Below are 13,086 nucleotides of genomic sequence, written 5' to 3'. Positions count from 1 at the left end.
ACGACGGCCTGGCGGTAGGCGCGACTGGGGCTCCAGCCCTAGACGCGGTCGCTATGCCGCCGCCCCCGCCTCCGGGGCCGCCCTCGCCACCTGGCTCGCGCCGCTCTCGGCAAGCCACTGCACACGCCGCCGCCGGCGTTGCGCAGGTGGAGCCAGCGCCGCCCCCGGCGCCGCTCTCTCTTACGCGAGTGGAGGGTGAGGCGTTTTCCCGCGTGCCCGGCGAGTTGCCGGCCGCGGAGCGCCCGCCCGCCCGTGCGGAGATAGAGAGTGTCGTGGAGAGGCACGTAGAGCGTCTCTTCGCGGCTTTCGAGGCGCGCTTCATCCCCACTCTTCCACAGCCGCCACGCCCGCCCGTTCGCGGTCGCGGCCAAGCGTCGCCGATGGCGGCGCTCGTGCCGCGGACGCGGGCGGTGCGGTTGCTGGCAAGCGGCGTAAGGGGAAGCGGGGCGGGAGGAAGAGGCGGAAGAAGCCTCCGGCACCGGCTGCGGAGGGACAGCCTCCGCCACCGCCTCTGTCTGCGAGACAGGCTCCGCCGCCTCGACAGAAGCCGGCGGAAGGCGACCCACCACCTGATGAGGACCATGCGTCATGGTCCCAGGTGGTGGGCCGCATGGAGCGCAAGAGGAAGGCCGCCGCCGCTGCTGCGCCAGCGCCGCCGAAGGCGGCGGGCGCGAAAACGCAGCAGGCGGCGCCTTCCTCTGGCAAACGCGATGGGGGCCGTCGCCCCCCACGCGTGCCGACGCGGGCAGCCGTTGTCCTTACGGTGGCCCCCGGCAGCAAGACTCCGTACGCAGAAGTGATGCGGCGGGCTGTTGCCGGGGTGCCCCTAGCGGGGGTCGGTATCACCGACCTTCGCTACCGTAAGGGCCAGACGGGGTCCTCAATATTGGAGGTCCGCGGGCCGGAGAGCTCCGCCAAGGCGAATGCTCTCGCCGCGCGCCTCGCCGAGGTTTTCCGCGGCACCGATGTCCGCGTCACAAGGCCGGCGAAGACCGCAGAAATGCGGTTAGCCGGCCTGGACGAGTCGGTGACCGCGGAGATCGTAGCGGCCGCGGTAGCCCGCGTCGGCGGCTGTACCGTGGCCGAGGTCCGTCCCGGCAAAATCCGCCGGAACGCGTCCGGCCTCGGCACGGTATGGCTAAGGTGCCCCCTCGCTGCCTCGAGGCGGCTGACGACCGCCGGTCGAGTTACGATCGGCTGGTCGTCTGCCAGGGTCGAGCCCCTCGAGGCGCGGCCCCTGCGGTGCTTCCTGTGCCTGGAGCCGGGGCACGTCCGGCCCAAATGTCCGATAGATGCGGACAGGGCCGGGCGTTGCTTCGGCTGTGGGAGCCGGGAGTACCAGGTCCGGGAGTGCGGCGCGGCCCCGAAGTGCCCGGTCTGTACCGACCTAGGTCGGCCAGCCGGGCACCGGTTGGACAGCAAGAGCTGCGCACCCGCGCCGTCCCGGCGGGGCAGAAGGGTGCGGGATGTCCCTGACCGCCCAGATTGGGCGGGGGACGCGGTCGGTTCCGTGGCTGTGGTAAGCAACGAAGCCGTGCCCCTGCGCGCTGTGACGCGCTGTCTTGATCCCCAAGCCCTAGAGCGTGTCGTCGAGACCCTCTTTCCGGTTGATCCGGAGGAGGGCTCGCGACCGCTTGGGCTGCCGGCGGACCCGAACACCTGATCCGCCGAGCTGGGGGTCACGCGAGAGGAGCTCGCGGATGCCGTCGCGCGCATCGGGACCACTAAGGCTCCGGGGCCGGACGGCATCCCAGGCCGGGCGCTGTGTTTGGCCTCACGCGTCCTCGGGACCCGACTCATACAGCTGTTCAACAGCTGTATGCAGTCGGGGCGGGTCCCGCTGCCCTGGAAGCGGGGCCGGATGGTCCTCATCCCGAAGCAGGGAAAGCCCGCAGACTCTCCGTCTGCCTACAGGCCGATATGTCTCCTCGACGAGGCGGGGAAGCTTTTCGAGCGAGTGCTCGCTTCCCGCCTCTCGAGGAGCATGGCTGGAGGTGGTCTGGCAGACTGCCAGTACGGTTTCCGCGAGGGCCGGTCGACGCTCGATGCAATCGACCACGTCCGTTCCCTCGCGGGCCGGGCAGTTTCCGGCGGTGGTGTTGCGCTGGCGATATCTTTGGATATCGCCAATGCGTTTAACACCATCCGTTGGAACACGATCCGGGAGGCACTCTGTGAACACGGAGTGCCTCAGTATCTCCGCGTCGTGCTGTCGGACTACCTGGCCGATAGGCGGATCGAGTACCCCGGCCAAGGGGGCTCGATCCAGAGACGGAGGGTCAACCGAGGCGTGCCCCAGGGGTCCGTACTGGGACTCCAGTTATGGAACCTGTGCTATGGAGACGACACTCTGATCATCGCGGTCGGGAGGGAATGAATGAGGACCGTCCGGTTGGCAGAGGTGGGGGTGGCACTCGTTGTCGCCCGGATCCGGGCACTGGAGTTGCACATCTCGCCGCAAAAGACAGAGGCGGTCATGTTCCATGGCCTGCCTCTGTCGCGGCGAGCCCCTAGTGCCTGGGTCCGAGTGGGAGACGCTTGCGTCCAGATCCGGGACCGGATGAAATATCTGGGCCTCGTTCTGGACAGCCACTGGCGCTTCGAAGTTCACTTCGACCGCCTGGTCCCCCGGATTCAGGGCGTGGCGACCCTCCTGGGGCGTCTTATGCCCAATCTCGGGGGGCCAGATGAGAAGGTACGCCGCCTATACATGGGGGTGGTGCGGGCCATGGCCCTATACGGTCATCCCATATGGGCCCATGGCCTGGTTGGCGGCCGGCGCTGCCGGCTGCTATTGCGGCGCGTGCAGCGCCGTATGGCCATCCGGGTCGTGATGAGTACCGCACCATCTCCCATGAGGCGGCGGTCGTCCTGGCGGGGTCTGTTCCCTTCGATCTCCAGACGGAGGCTGACGCCGATGTATATCGACGTCTCCAGAGCCTCCGCTGGAATGGGACGGACCCGCCGGACGACGAGGTCGAACGAATGAAGTGCCAGGCTCGACGGCTCGCTCGCGAGCAGTGGCGGCGCCAGCTGGTTGACCGCGGCGCCGCCCGGCAGCGAGCCGTCGGCGCGGTCTTGCCCGTTTTGGACGGGTGGCTGGACCGCCGGCACGGCAAGCTATCCTACCGGCTCACACAGGTGCTCACCGGACACGGTTGTTTCGGTGAGTACCTGTGTAGGATAGGAGCCGAGGCGACAAGCGAGTGCCACCAGTGCTGCGCGGAGGTAGACTCCGCGCAGCACGCGTTGGAGGAGTGCCCGGCCTTTGCCAGGGAAAGGCGGGCACTCCGGTTGGAGGTGGGACACGACCTCTCGCTCCCGGCCGTGGTCACAGCCATGGTCGGGAGCGAGAGGTCCTGGAAAGCGGTGTCCTCCTTCTGCGAGACTGTTGTCTCGCGGAAGGAGGACGACGAGCGGGATCGCGAAAGGCGCGATCCCGCTCATCGCGAAAGAAGGAGAGCGAGGCGGAGCCGTGGACGTGGTCGGGGGACCCGCACGGCCGGCTCTGCGGATGTCGACGGGGGGCGGGTCCCTCCGTAGGCGTCCCGCCTCGCTCTCCTCGCAGGCTGGGCCTGCGCGGGTGGGGCGAGCGCGTGCGCGGACATGGGGAGCTGGGGCTTAGGCCTCGATAGCTCCTCGCTCCGCGCACGCGTCCGGCAGGCTGGACCTGCCGGGGGTTAGGCGGGCGCGTGTGTTCGGGGCCGCGGGGAGCCGGGGCTTATACCTTGGTGGCTCCCCGCTCCGCGCACACATTCGCCTGCCGGGGCCGCTGATGCAGTTGGGGTGGGGTACCCAACTGCATCCAAAGCGGCCCGGGGTGGGGCCGGTGTCAGGGTGCAGTCCTCTGGCACCGGCGGAGTGGAGACCTGGGTATATGTCACCCTTGGGGGGCGTTCGATCGCCCCCACGGAACGGGCTCCTCGAGGTGAATCCTCGAGGAGCACAGGTGCGGTGGTGGCGGTGTGTTCATCAGAGATCCCGCCACCACCGGTTCCGCCCGACAAGGCTATCGTAGGGGTTTTAGTGGGTGCGAGTCCTACACTACCTCGGAGTCCTACCCCAGGACTTCGAGGTGTGCATAAGGCATTTCCCCTACGTTAAAAAAAAAAAAAAAAACAAAACAAATGTCGAATGCCTGCAACACAGAATGGGTTAGTGACAAAAGAAAGGACGAGTACGAGACGCGCGCCCACCCTCCGCGACGGCTCACGAGAAAGTGAGGAAGCTAACGCCGTCATGTATTGGGCGTACGTAGGTTATTACGCAACAGCTAGTTTTTTTGTTACGTTTGTTCGAATTGAATTGTTTTTGCCGGCTTGAACGACCCAAACACCAGATGGTACGACCAGGTACGCAACGTCACTAGCGCGTTGGACCGACGGAGAGTACCGATATCGCGGCACGCTCTATCGCTCTCTCTCGCACGCCGTGACGTCACCCGATTCCCGGAATCCCGCGGCTACGAGATGGCTCATTACGGTAAGGCATTCCCGCAAGGAAAATTGTAAGCCGCCGGCGAAAACGTAGATTTAATAAATTATTTATGTATCTACATCTATTCTGAATTTATCTGTTACAAATATACAAATGTAAAGCAAGATATAAAAACGAATAAAACAAGAACATGTAAAAAGTAACATTAGTAAAATGTCCATTAACGATGCATTTAGAATAACTTGTCTTGTAATTAAGTGAAAAAATATATACTTTTCCGTTTTATGTTTCATGACTGTCATATTTATCCCTTAACCTTAAACTGAAGCATCGGATATTTTTATTCTCGTGAAATCATATAGATACACGTAATATGAATGGAATATATAACACTTCATTTGTGCTAATAATACTCAGAATTCATGCTTTATCGGTAACGTCGGGTATTGACACTAAAATGGTAACAGGGCTACGTAGTCCTATAAACGTAGGACAGAAAAAAGCATTGGATGATAGGTCTATTCTATACCTAGTCGGTGATTGTACATATGCATTTTGTATATTTTTATAAACATAGTGAAAGGAAATGGAACCTAAATAGGAATTCATTTAATTCTCCAAATATTATTGTGTAGTTTACTTTGGATATTTTGTATATTTTTATACATTATGTATGGATATGTTGTACTTATAATTCCTATAATTACATAAATATTTGCAATCTAGTGATAAGTGTATCAATATTAGAACTACAATATAATTTAAATTGATATTTGAACTGAACAAATAATTTTTTTTCAGATGAAAGTGTATCTGGATACAAAATGAAGAGGAAGGAGGGCTATGGGAACAGTGAAAATTTTGACATTTTTCGACATCTTCAACTCATTAAATGGTAATGTATTGAAAGCTCAAATTGGAAAGGTTTAATGGGGAGTAGTTACCAGAAATTCTCCTCATCTCTCCTTTTGGAAAGATTCTATAACCACTTAAAGAACATGTTTTTTAAAGTGGGAGGTTTAGACGAACATTCTCTGCCTCCCTCCTTAAAAGATTTTATTGTTACAGTAGAAGGTTTCATCAATGCGAGGGAAATTTTATTTTCTGAAGGGATTAAATCTTGTTTTCCCAGATCCCTGAATCAAGACTGTATGAAAAATTTTTTTTCCCAACTTCGACAGCACAGAATACGCGCGAATAATGTAAATTCCGTACAATTTAAAGAATCTTATAAAGCCCTATTAATTAGGCGTATTTCCGGCAAACACTCCATATCCGCTAATTGTGAAGAGATGTTTCATACCTCATTACTGCAATTACAAGAATTATATATAACTTTATAATAACTTTTACTTTAGTAGAAATTCCGCGCATTAATATGACAATTTATCATTTTGGAAGTGTATTAAATAAACCTGTGTCAAGAACCGTCTTGCACAATATTAGTCGTTTTATATTCCAAAAAGTTTTAGTTAAATTTAACTGTTCTTATTGTGTAACCCACATTTTGAAACCTTCTACTGAAAATGAACGTTCTGTAAGGCGTATTATATTTAATGAATATTTTTTAAGGTTTATTTATAGAATTTATAATATTACTAGAATAATTTTGTATAAATTTAATATAGTAAATGATGTTAGAAATACTATTAAATTGTATATTAAGAAACATGTAGTATTTAGTTTTATTTGTAGTCATAAGGATGATTTGATTAATTATATAGTAGATTATATTTTGACATACATTATTAAGAATTGTGGTAATTATGTAAATACGATAATTATAGGTAAATATATTCGGCGTAAGGCGAGAACATGTAAGCTAATACGACAAGCGATGTCTATTAGCGCGAAACGAAAAAAAGTAATTGTAAAAAATAATTTGTAAATTTGTAATATTGTAAATAAATTGTATTTTATATATATATATAATAAACTGTTCATTTTTAATTTATCAAATATATAATAATATACTAATAAATAAGGGATGCAATTAATACGAATTTTGAACCGCCCGCCATTGGTCATATAGTACCCCTATATCTCGTTAGATGGTACTAATGTCGTGTTAACAAAATAATGTATTGAGTGGAACATCCCTAGTCCAGTCTCCTATGGTCTCTTATAGTCTCTTATTATAGGGTTTCTAATCTGTCAGCCTACTGTATTTCTGATAAAAACTACGTATCTAGTATCTTCTTTACCTACGTTTTAAACATAACCAACTTAGATATGAAAAGTAGAAAGTGTGGGTAGGTCTGTTATTCCTAATTAAACAAATATTATGTGGCAGTAAGAGAAAAATTAACAGAAACAGTTTTAGGCTTCTACAAATTCAAAATGGGGACTGTGGAATATGGTTTTCCGATGATCGGAGGTTTAATGCCAGTAAGTGATACGAAATAAAAATAAGAAAAATGTTTTGTGTGTACAAATCTTTAATTGTAATAAATTTGTTTTTTGTTTCTTGGTATTCGTATTATCAGCAAATTCAAGCGCTGATTGCCCCGCCCGTATCAGAAGATTCAAAAACAGCAAAAAATAAAAAGGATAAGGAAGAAAAGAAGCATCCATACTTTAAAAGACGTGGACGAGGTCATAATCGCGATACCTGCGATGCTTGTAGAGATGGAGGAGAACTTATATGTTGTGACAAATGTCCTGCATCATATCATTTACAATGCCAGTGAGTTCAAGCTTTTTTGGATTAATCAAAATGTTCATATAGAAAACATACCCTAGCCATGCAGTTGAGCATTTATTACACATCTATTATCTCATACCAAGGGACAATAAAAAAATCTGTTACTCGTTTTAAATATGAAATCTTAATTTTCAATATAAACAACTGTAATGTTAAAATTTAATTTCTATTCTTCCATGCTTCAGTGTTTAGTAATTAAACAAATATAATCATGTCTCAGTATATAAGGATGATTTTAGTACATTTTTGAGGTGTTTTAGTACACTTTATTATTAACAATGCGCATTTACCAAACTCATATTTTATCAACTTCTATAATTTTTAGTCACTTTCTTGTTAATTTTTTATGCTAATAAAAAGATTTTTTCTAAAGACAACTGTAATGTAATTTTGCACAAAAAATTACATAAATATATCTATAAATTGTATTGTATAATTATGAAAAATAATTGTTATATAATAAAAAAACTTGGGAAACTATCACTAATTTAGAACAAATTAGTTATATATATTTTTTATTATAACAAATTTTATTTAATGATTAATAGTAAGCTTATAATACTATTAACTTAATTTCTCATATATAGGATAATTTGAAAATTCCAGTGAAAATTTTATGAGCATATTCTGCACTTCAGAACTTCGATTAATAAACATGGGTCCACAAATTCTTTGTTTTTAAGATACAGCCATTCAAGTTATTGCATGGTTTAATAGCAGATATTCAAAGATGTCTCCACTGTGTGGAGACAGTGTATCCATTGGTACATTGTATCATAAAGTGTTGCATACATTTAAACTGTCTTGGTTGATTCATAATTTAATTGCATGTGTTGATAATGCATTTTTGCAATTTCTAAAGAGTGTGTATTAGAGCAGCAAATTCCAAGGACTTTGAGTAATTCCACATGTAGGAATCAGTTGGATTTAAATCTGATGACAGTGAGGGCCATGCAACTGATTTACTATGACTTATTCATCTTCCAGGAAAATTCTAGTCAAGATATTCTTATACCAGCAAATGAAAATATGGCGCAACTCCATTGTATGTGTATATCACATGGTCATCATCCTGCCCAAAGGAATCTCTTCTAATAAAGCTAAAATTCTAGTATCATATTCTAAGTACTTCAGATACAAAATTCTTGTCACTCTACTTGGAAGTATGTATAACCTTGTCAATTTGACTTGGATAATTAATAAGGCTATTATTAAAAGGCCTATTTAAATATCAGTGGAGAATTTGTGCTGAGATTTCGCTTGAATAATTGTATATGAACTTTTATTGGTCGAAATATAATAATTATGGAATTTAGAAGTTTCATATAAACATTGCAGAATATTATTGAAGTAATTGTAAACTTTGAAATTGCTAAAAAGCTTGAACTCATCAGAAATTACATGCATAGTTATTATTTTCATGCGAAACTACTCAAGTAATATCCTTGTGATTATACTTGATTGTAATATCTCTTTCATTGCTACATTTTTCCATATTCTGGTTGTAGAATTTTTTACAACTCTATTGACTGTGCAACATCCTATCTGTGGTGTAAAAGTCCTTGGTTTTCTATCTTGTTGTGCCATAGAAAATGAACTGCAAGTTCAGAGACATGAATGACAACAATAAAATGTTTCAAATTCGATAAATGTGTGAAATTGAATAATGGAGGAAAACTTTATTCATAGAAAGAATGAGCTACATATGCATTTCCATTAACAAGGCCCAAAGAAATGCATATATGCCACTTCCTCTAACATTTATGTGTACTTCAAAATTGCCTATTGTAACTTATGCTATAACTTACAGTAGCTGTGTCTCAAAATCAAAAGGTATGTGGACCTATTTTTATAAGGAACTTTTCTAGTTCTGAGGTGCAAAATGTGCATAAATTTTTCAGTAAGATTTTCAATTTACCTTATACTTATGAGAATTTGTTTACACGTAGCCAAAAGTACGTCATTTTTACATGTTGAATTTTCACTATATTTTTATATTAATAACAATATATGATTAAATACAATAAGGAAACATAATTATTTACAGTTATCCAGCAGTGGATCCAGCAGATATTCCTAATGGAGAGTGGTTATGTTATGCATGTCGATGTGCTTCAAAAAAAAACCTTTTGGATAGTAAAGGAAATGAAAAGAATAAAAAAAAATCTGCTCTGGAGGTACTAGCTTTAGCAGCATCTCTTGTTAATCCTAGAGAGTTTGAATTGCCTAAAGAATTGCAATTACCAATAATGTTTCCTGGTAGTAATAAAATGGATTATGTATCAGGCAGAAGAGGAAAACAACAAACTGGAAATAATAATGGTATGTACTGCTTATTTTTTATAAAAAATTTTGTTTAACGATTATTTAATTTCAACTATAATAATAATTTTTTCTGTTAGCAGGGAAAAATCATTGTTTAGATAGTAATTTAATGGTACCTTTACCAGCACGTTTGTGTTTTGAATGCGGACGTAGTTGCAGAAAAGCACCATTAATTGCATGTGATTACTGTCCATTGTATTTTCATCAAGATTGTTTGGATCCTCCACTTACTGCTTTTCCTATTGGTAGATGGATGTGTCCTAATCATCCAAATCATTTCATAGATCAAAATTTATTGACGTCATGTAGGGTAACAGAGCGTATTAAACTTTGGGATAAATATGCTAATCAACGTATAGATCAACATGCAGTAAAATTAGATTTTTTGCGTAAAGCGCGTGCAACAAATCCACTTTTTCGTACAAAGGTTAGATTAGAAGGTCGAACAAGAGTAAAAGTTCCTTGTTCTGTGAAATTTCATTACGAGCATCCACCAGAATTGGATCCTATACGTTTCTATCATGATGCTGCCATACGACCAGTAGCCAAAAGCGCAAAAGAGCAAGGTACAGAAAGAAATGATTGTAAAACTCTTAAAGTAGAATGCACAGAAATAAAGAAACCCGAAGAACAAATGGAAATAGAAAAAGAGATTGAAGAGAATAATGAAATCAAAGAGGAAAAGAATAAAGAGTATATAAGTAATAAAACTAATTGTAAAGAAAAAGTAGAACAAGAAAACATAAATGATGGTAATTGTAAAGATGATAATAATGTTGGATATTATACAGAACATTTTGGTTATGATATAAAAGAAGGTGTACAGTTACTTGAAAGACCAGTATTGGAAGTATTAGCATTCCAACGATTAGAACAAATTCTAGATTCAGATGGAGAAAATTATCATTCGCTCAATTGTCATATGATGGCTAGAGCTGCACTGTTTTCCTTAAATCATAAACTTAAACCACCAGCTTTTATGGTTCATAAAACATTAACTATAGGAAGTGGCCCAAACTGTGATTTAGTTCTATCTAATTATGGTAATTGCAGCTTTACATCTTCAAAGCATGCAATTATTTTCTTCGATGAGGTAATAATTTCTAAAAGTTATCAATATGTTTTATGCACAAATTATATTTTTGGCAATTTTTCAAGAATATAATCCAATTGTAATCATTTGCGTATTTTTATTTGCAGAGTACAAAACGTTATGAACTATTAAACTACAGTGAATATGGAACTATGGTTGATAATGTACTTTATTCTTGTAACTATACAGACATAGGAAAAGATGAAGTAAAAGAAGAAGTTGATGAGAAAATACAAATAACGACTAAAGAGCAGAAAACAACAGAAGCTATAAAAGCTATCATAAAAGAAAAAGTTTTACTTTCTCAAGAACAAATAGAAAAGAAAAGAGTATTGTGTAAATGTAACTTGACAAAGTATGAATCAAGGATTACAGATCATTTAGAAGAGGGCTGGGAAGGAAGTGCTATTGTTGCTCATGGGTCAACATTAGCTTTTGGATGTCTATTGTTCGTATTTAATACGGTAAATGCACATTTGGAACGGTGAAATCTTGCACTGTAAATATTCTATCATTTCCATGTACAGATATTTTCATAAGCTAACAATAATTAAATTAATGAAACAAATTTTTTTAATTCCATTCTATTTTGTCTCCTACCAATATCAAGAATTGAATTACAAGAGGTTCCATAAAAATAATTTATTAAATGAAATAATGTTACATATTAGCTTCATAATTTGTATCTCTATCATCATCCTCAGCAGGGTCATCAAAATCTCTAATTTTAACATCAACATCTTCTCCATACTGAATAATATTATCAATAGTTAATTTAATGTCTGCTATGCTTTCTTCATCTTTTATATTTAATGGATAAAAACGCACAAGACTGTAATCTTCTATAAGCCTTCCTACAGCCTCTGTGAGATTCCTATATTTTTCATTCCAAGAATCTTTTTCCATATCTGCTAATAAACTGTGAGGATCAGGTTCTAAATACTTATCTAATTGCTTCTTTGCACTTTTCGACAGTAAGTCCATTTTACTAAGAATATTAATGTGTGGTAGTTCCAAATTAATCATTACACTAAGAGCAGCCATTGTACCAGATAGAAATTTTGATCCATCAACCATAAATTGACTATCTACTAAAAAGATTCCACATATACGAAAATTGAGATTGTGTAAGATTGTTATTAATTGACGGATAACTGTCATGTGTGTATACAACTCTATTTGGCCTGGACAATCAAAAATAATGTAATCATCGTCCACATCCCCTAACTTTTCTTCTAGCCATGATGAATTTTCTAATAAGTACCTATGAATTTTGAAATCAATGTAAATTTCATAATAAGTGTGCATTGCAAATGTTATTTCATAAACTTACTCCACACAAAATACGAGACCACCATTAGGTCCAAATTGTAATTCATCATCTTCCATTGCATCATCTAACTGAATTAACTCTCTTATATCGACTAAAGGTTCATAATCAAAATATTCTGCTGCAGGATCTAAATTTACTATGTCAATCACATTTCTTTCACTAGCTGCATGTTGTTGCATGGCAGAACAATACGTACTCTGTCACAAGAGAATTAAAAACAAATTATTTGTAAAATGTTCTTAAGTTACGTCTCTGATGTTTTTAGTAGACAATATTATCAATTAAATTAAAAATTTTCATTTCGACTTCTATTTACATTCTTGAATTATTTATTTTGCTAGAAAAAGAAATAAATACCTTTCCACTACCAGCTGGTCCCATTACAAGTTGTGCATATCTCATTTTCAATTGATTATTATTAAATAAATATCATGCAATTCAAATATAACGCACTTTCATATTCCAACTGTATTTTGATTGACCATGTGTTGTCAAATCTGATAATTTTAAGTGAGATAAGGTTAGTTCAGGTTAGTTCGTTTAAGTTTAAGTTAGGTTCGTTAGGTTTGTGGCGCTAGTGAGGCTTCATACCATTAGAGAGGAAATGAGAGATGAGAGCAGTGATGCCAGAATCGTGGAACTTGATTCCACCACCACGGTGTCCCGGCGTCCCCCACTTTATTCCACAGTTTCTGCTACACAAGCATATTTTGCGTCTACAGTGTGAGCTGGCCGTTCGGGTGTTTCCACCGACTACCTTTTTTTTTTTTTTTTTACGTGAGGGGATGCATTTACGCACACCCCCGCCATCCCCTAATGTGGGAGGAGTGGGCGGGGGTAGTGTGGGACTCACCCAGTGATGCCAGAATCGTGGGTAAACCGCGCGAGCGCTTACCCTCTCCATGCCTCCCGTGGGTATTTTACACAAGCATATGTAGCCTGTCCGTGTGAGCTCTGCCCCCACTACGTCCTACTCGGCGACTCACCAACACAAGCGTTTTCTACCTCTGTCCGTGTGCGCTCTGCTTCGGGTGTTCTCGGCAAAAGCCCACGTCACGCGTTTACGACGCGACGGCCGAGTGGCCCAAGCCAGGTCAAAAATCCCAAATCCCGAGCAACCTAAAATTTACGTCCTAAACGCGGAGAGCTGCATGATTTCTCTCACGCGTTCATGATGAAGACCCCGTCCGAAAC

At 43.5% G+C, this 13,086-nt stretch overlaps 2 protein-coding genes across 2 annotated transcripts; one reads left to right on the top strand and one right to left on the bottom strand.

Annotated features, from left to right (window-relative positions):
* Positions 1–6,591: 6,591 nt before the first annotated feature.
* On the top strand, positions 6,592–11,147 carry LOC107193733 (PHD finger protein 12). The gene is made up of 6 exons (XM_015583237.1): positions 6,592–6,693; positions 6,761–6,825; positions 6,924–7,123; positions 9,189–9,463; positions 9,544–10,559; positions 10,667–11,147. The coding sequence occupies exons 2-6, from the start codon at positions 6,778–6,780 to the stop codon at positions 11,045–11,047; spliced, it is 1,920 nt and encodes a 639-aa protein (XP_015438723.1). The 5' UTR covers positions 6,592–6,693; positions 6,761–6,777; the 3' UTR covers positions 11,048–11,147.
* An 11-nt stretch (positions 11,148–11,158) lies between these two features.
* On the bottom strand, positions 11,159–12,417 carry LOC107193734 (GPN-loop GTPase 3). Its single transcript, XM_015583238.1, has 3 exons — positions 12,250–12,417; positions 11,893–12,089; positions 11,159–11,823 (listed from the first exon to the last, which is right to left on the bottom strand). The coding sequence occupies exons 1-3, from the start codon at positions 12,292–12,294 to the stop codon at positions 11,220–11,222; spliced, it is 846 nt and encodes a 281-aa protein (XP_015438724.1). The 5' UTR covers positions 12,295–12,417; the 3' UTR covers positions 11,159–11,219.
* Positions 12,418–13,086: the final 669 nt, after the last annotated feature.

The sequence above is a fragment of the Dufourea novaeangliae genome, unplaced genomic scaffold, assembly GCF_001272555.1.
Source record: "Dufourea novaeangliae isolate 0120121106 unplaced genomic scaffold, ASM127255v1 scaffold26, whole genome shotgun sequence".
Lineage (NCBI taxonomy): Eukaryota > Metazoa > Arthropoda > Insecta > Hymenoptera > Halictidae > Dufourea > Dufourea novaeangliae.
Note: the sequence above shows the minus strand (reverse complement) of the source record. Positions and strands in the feature narration are given on the sequence as shown.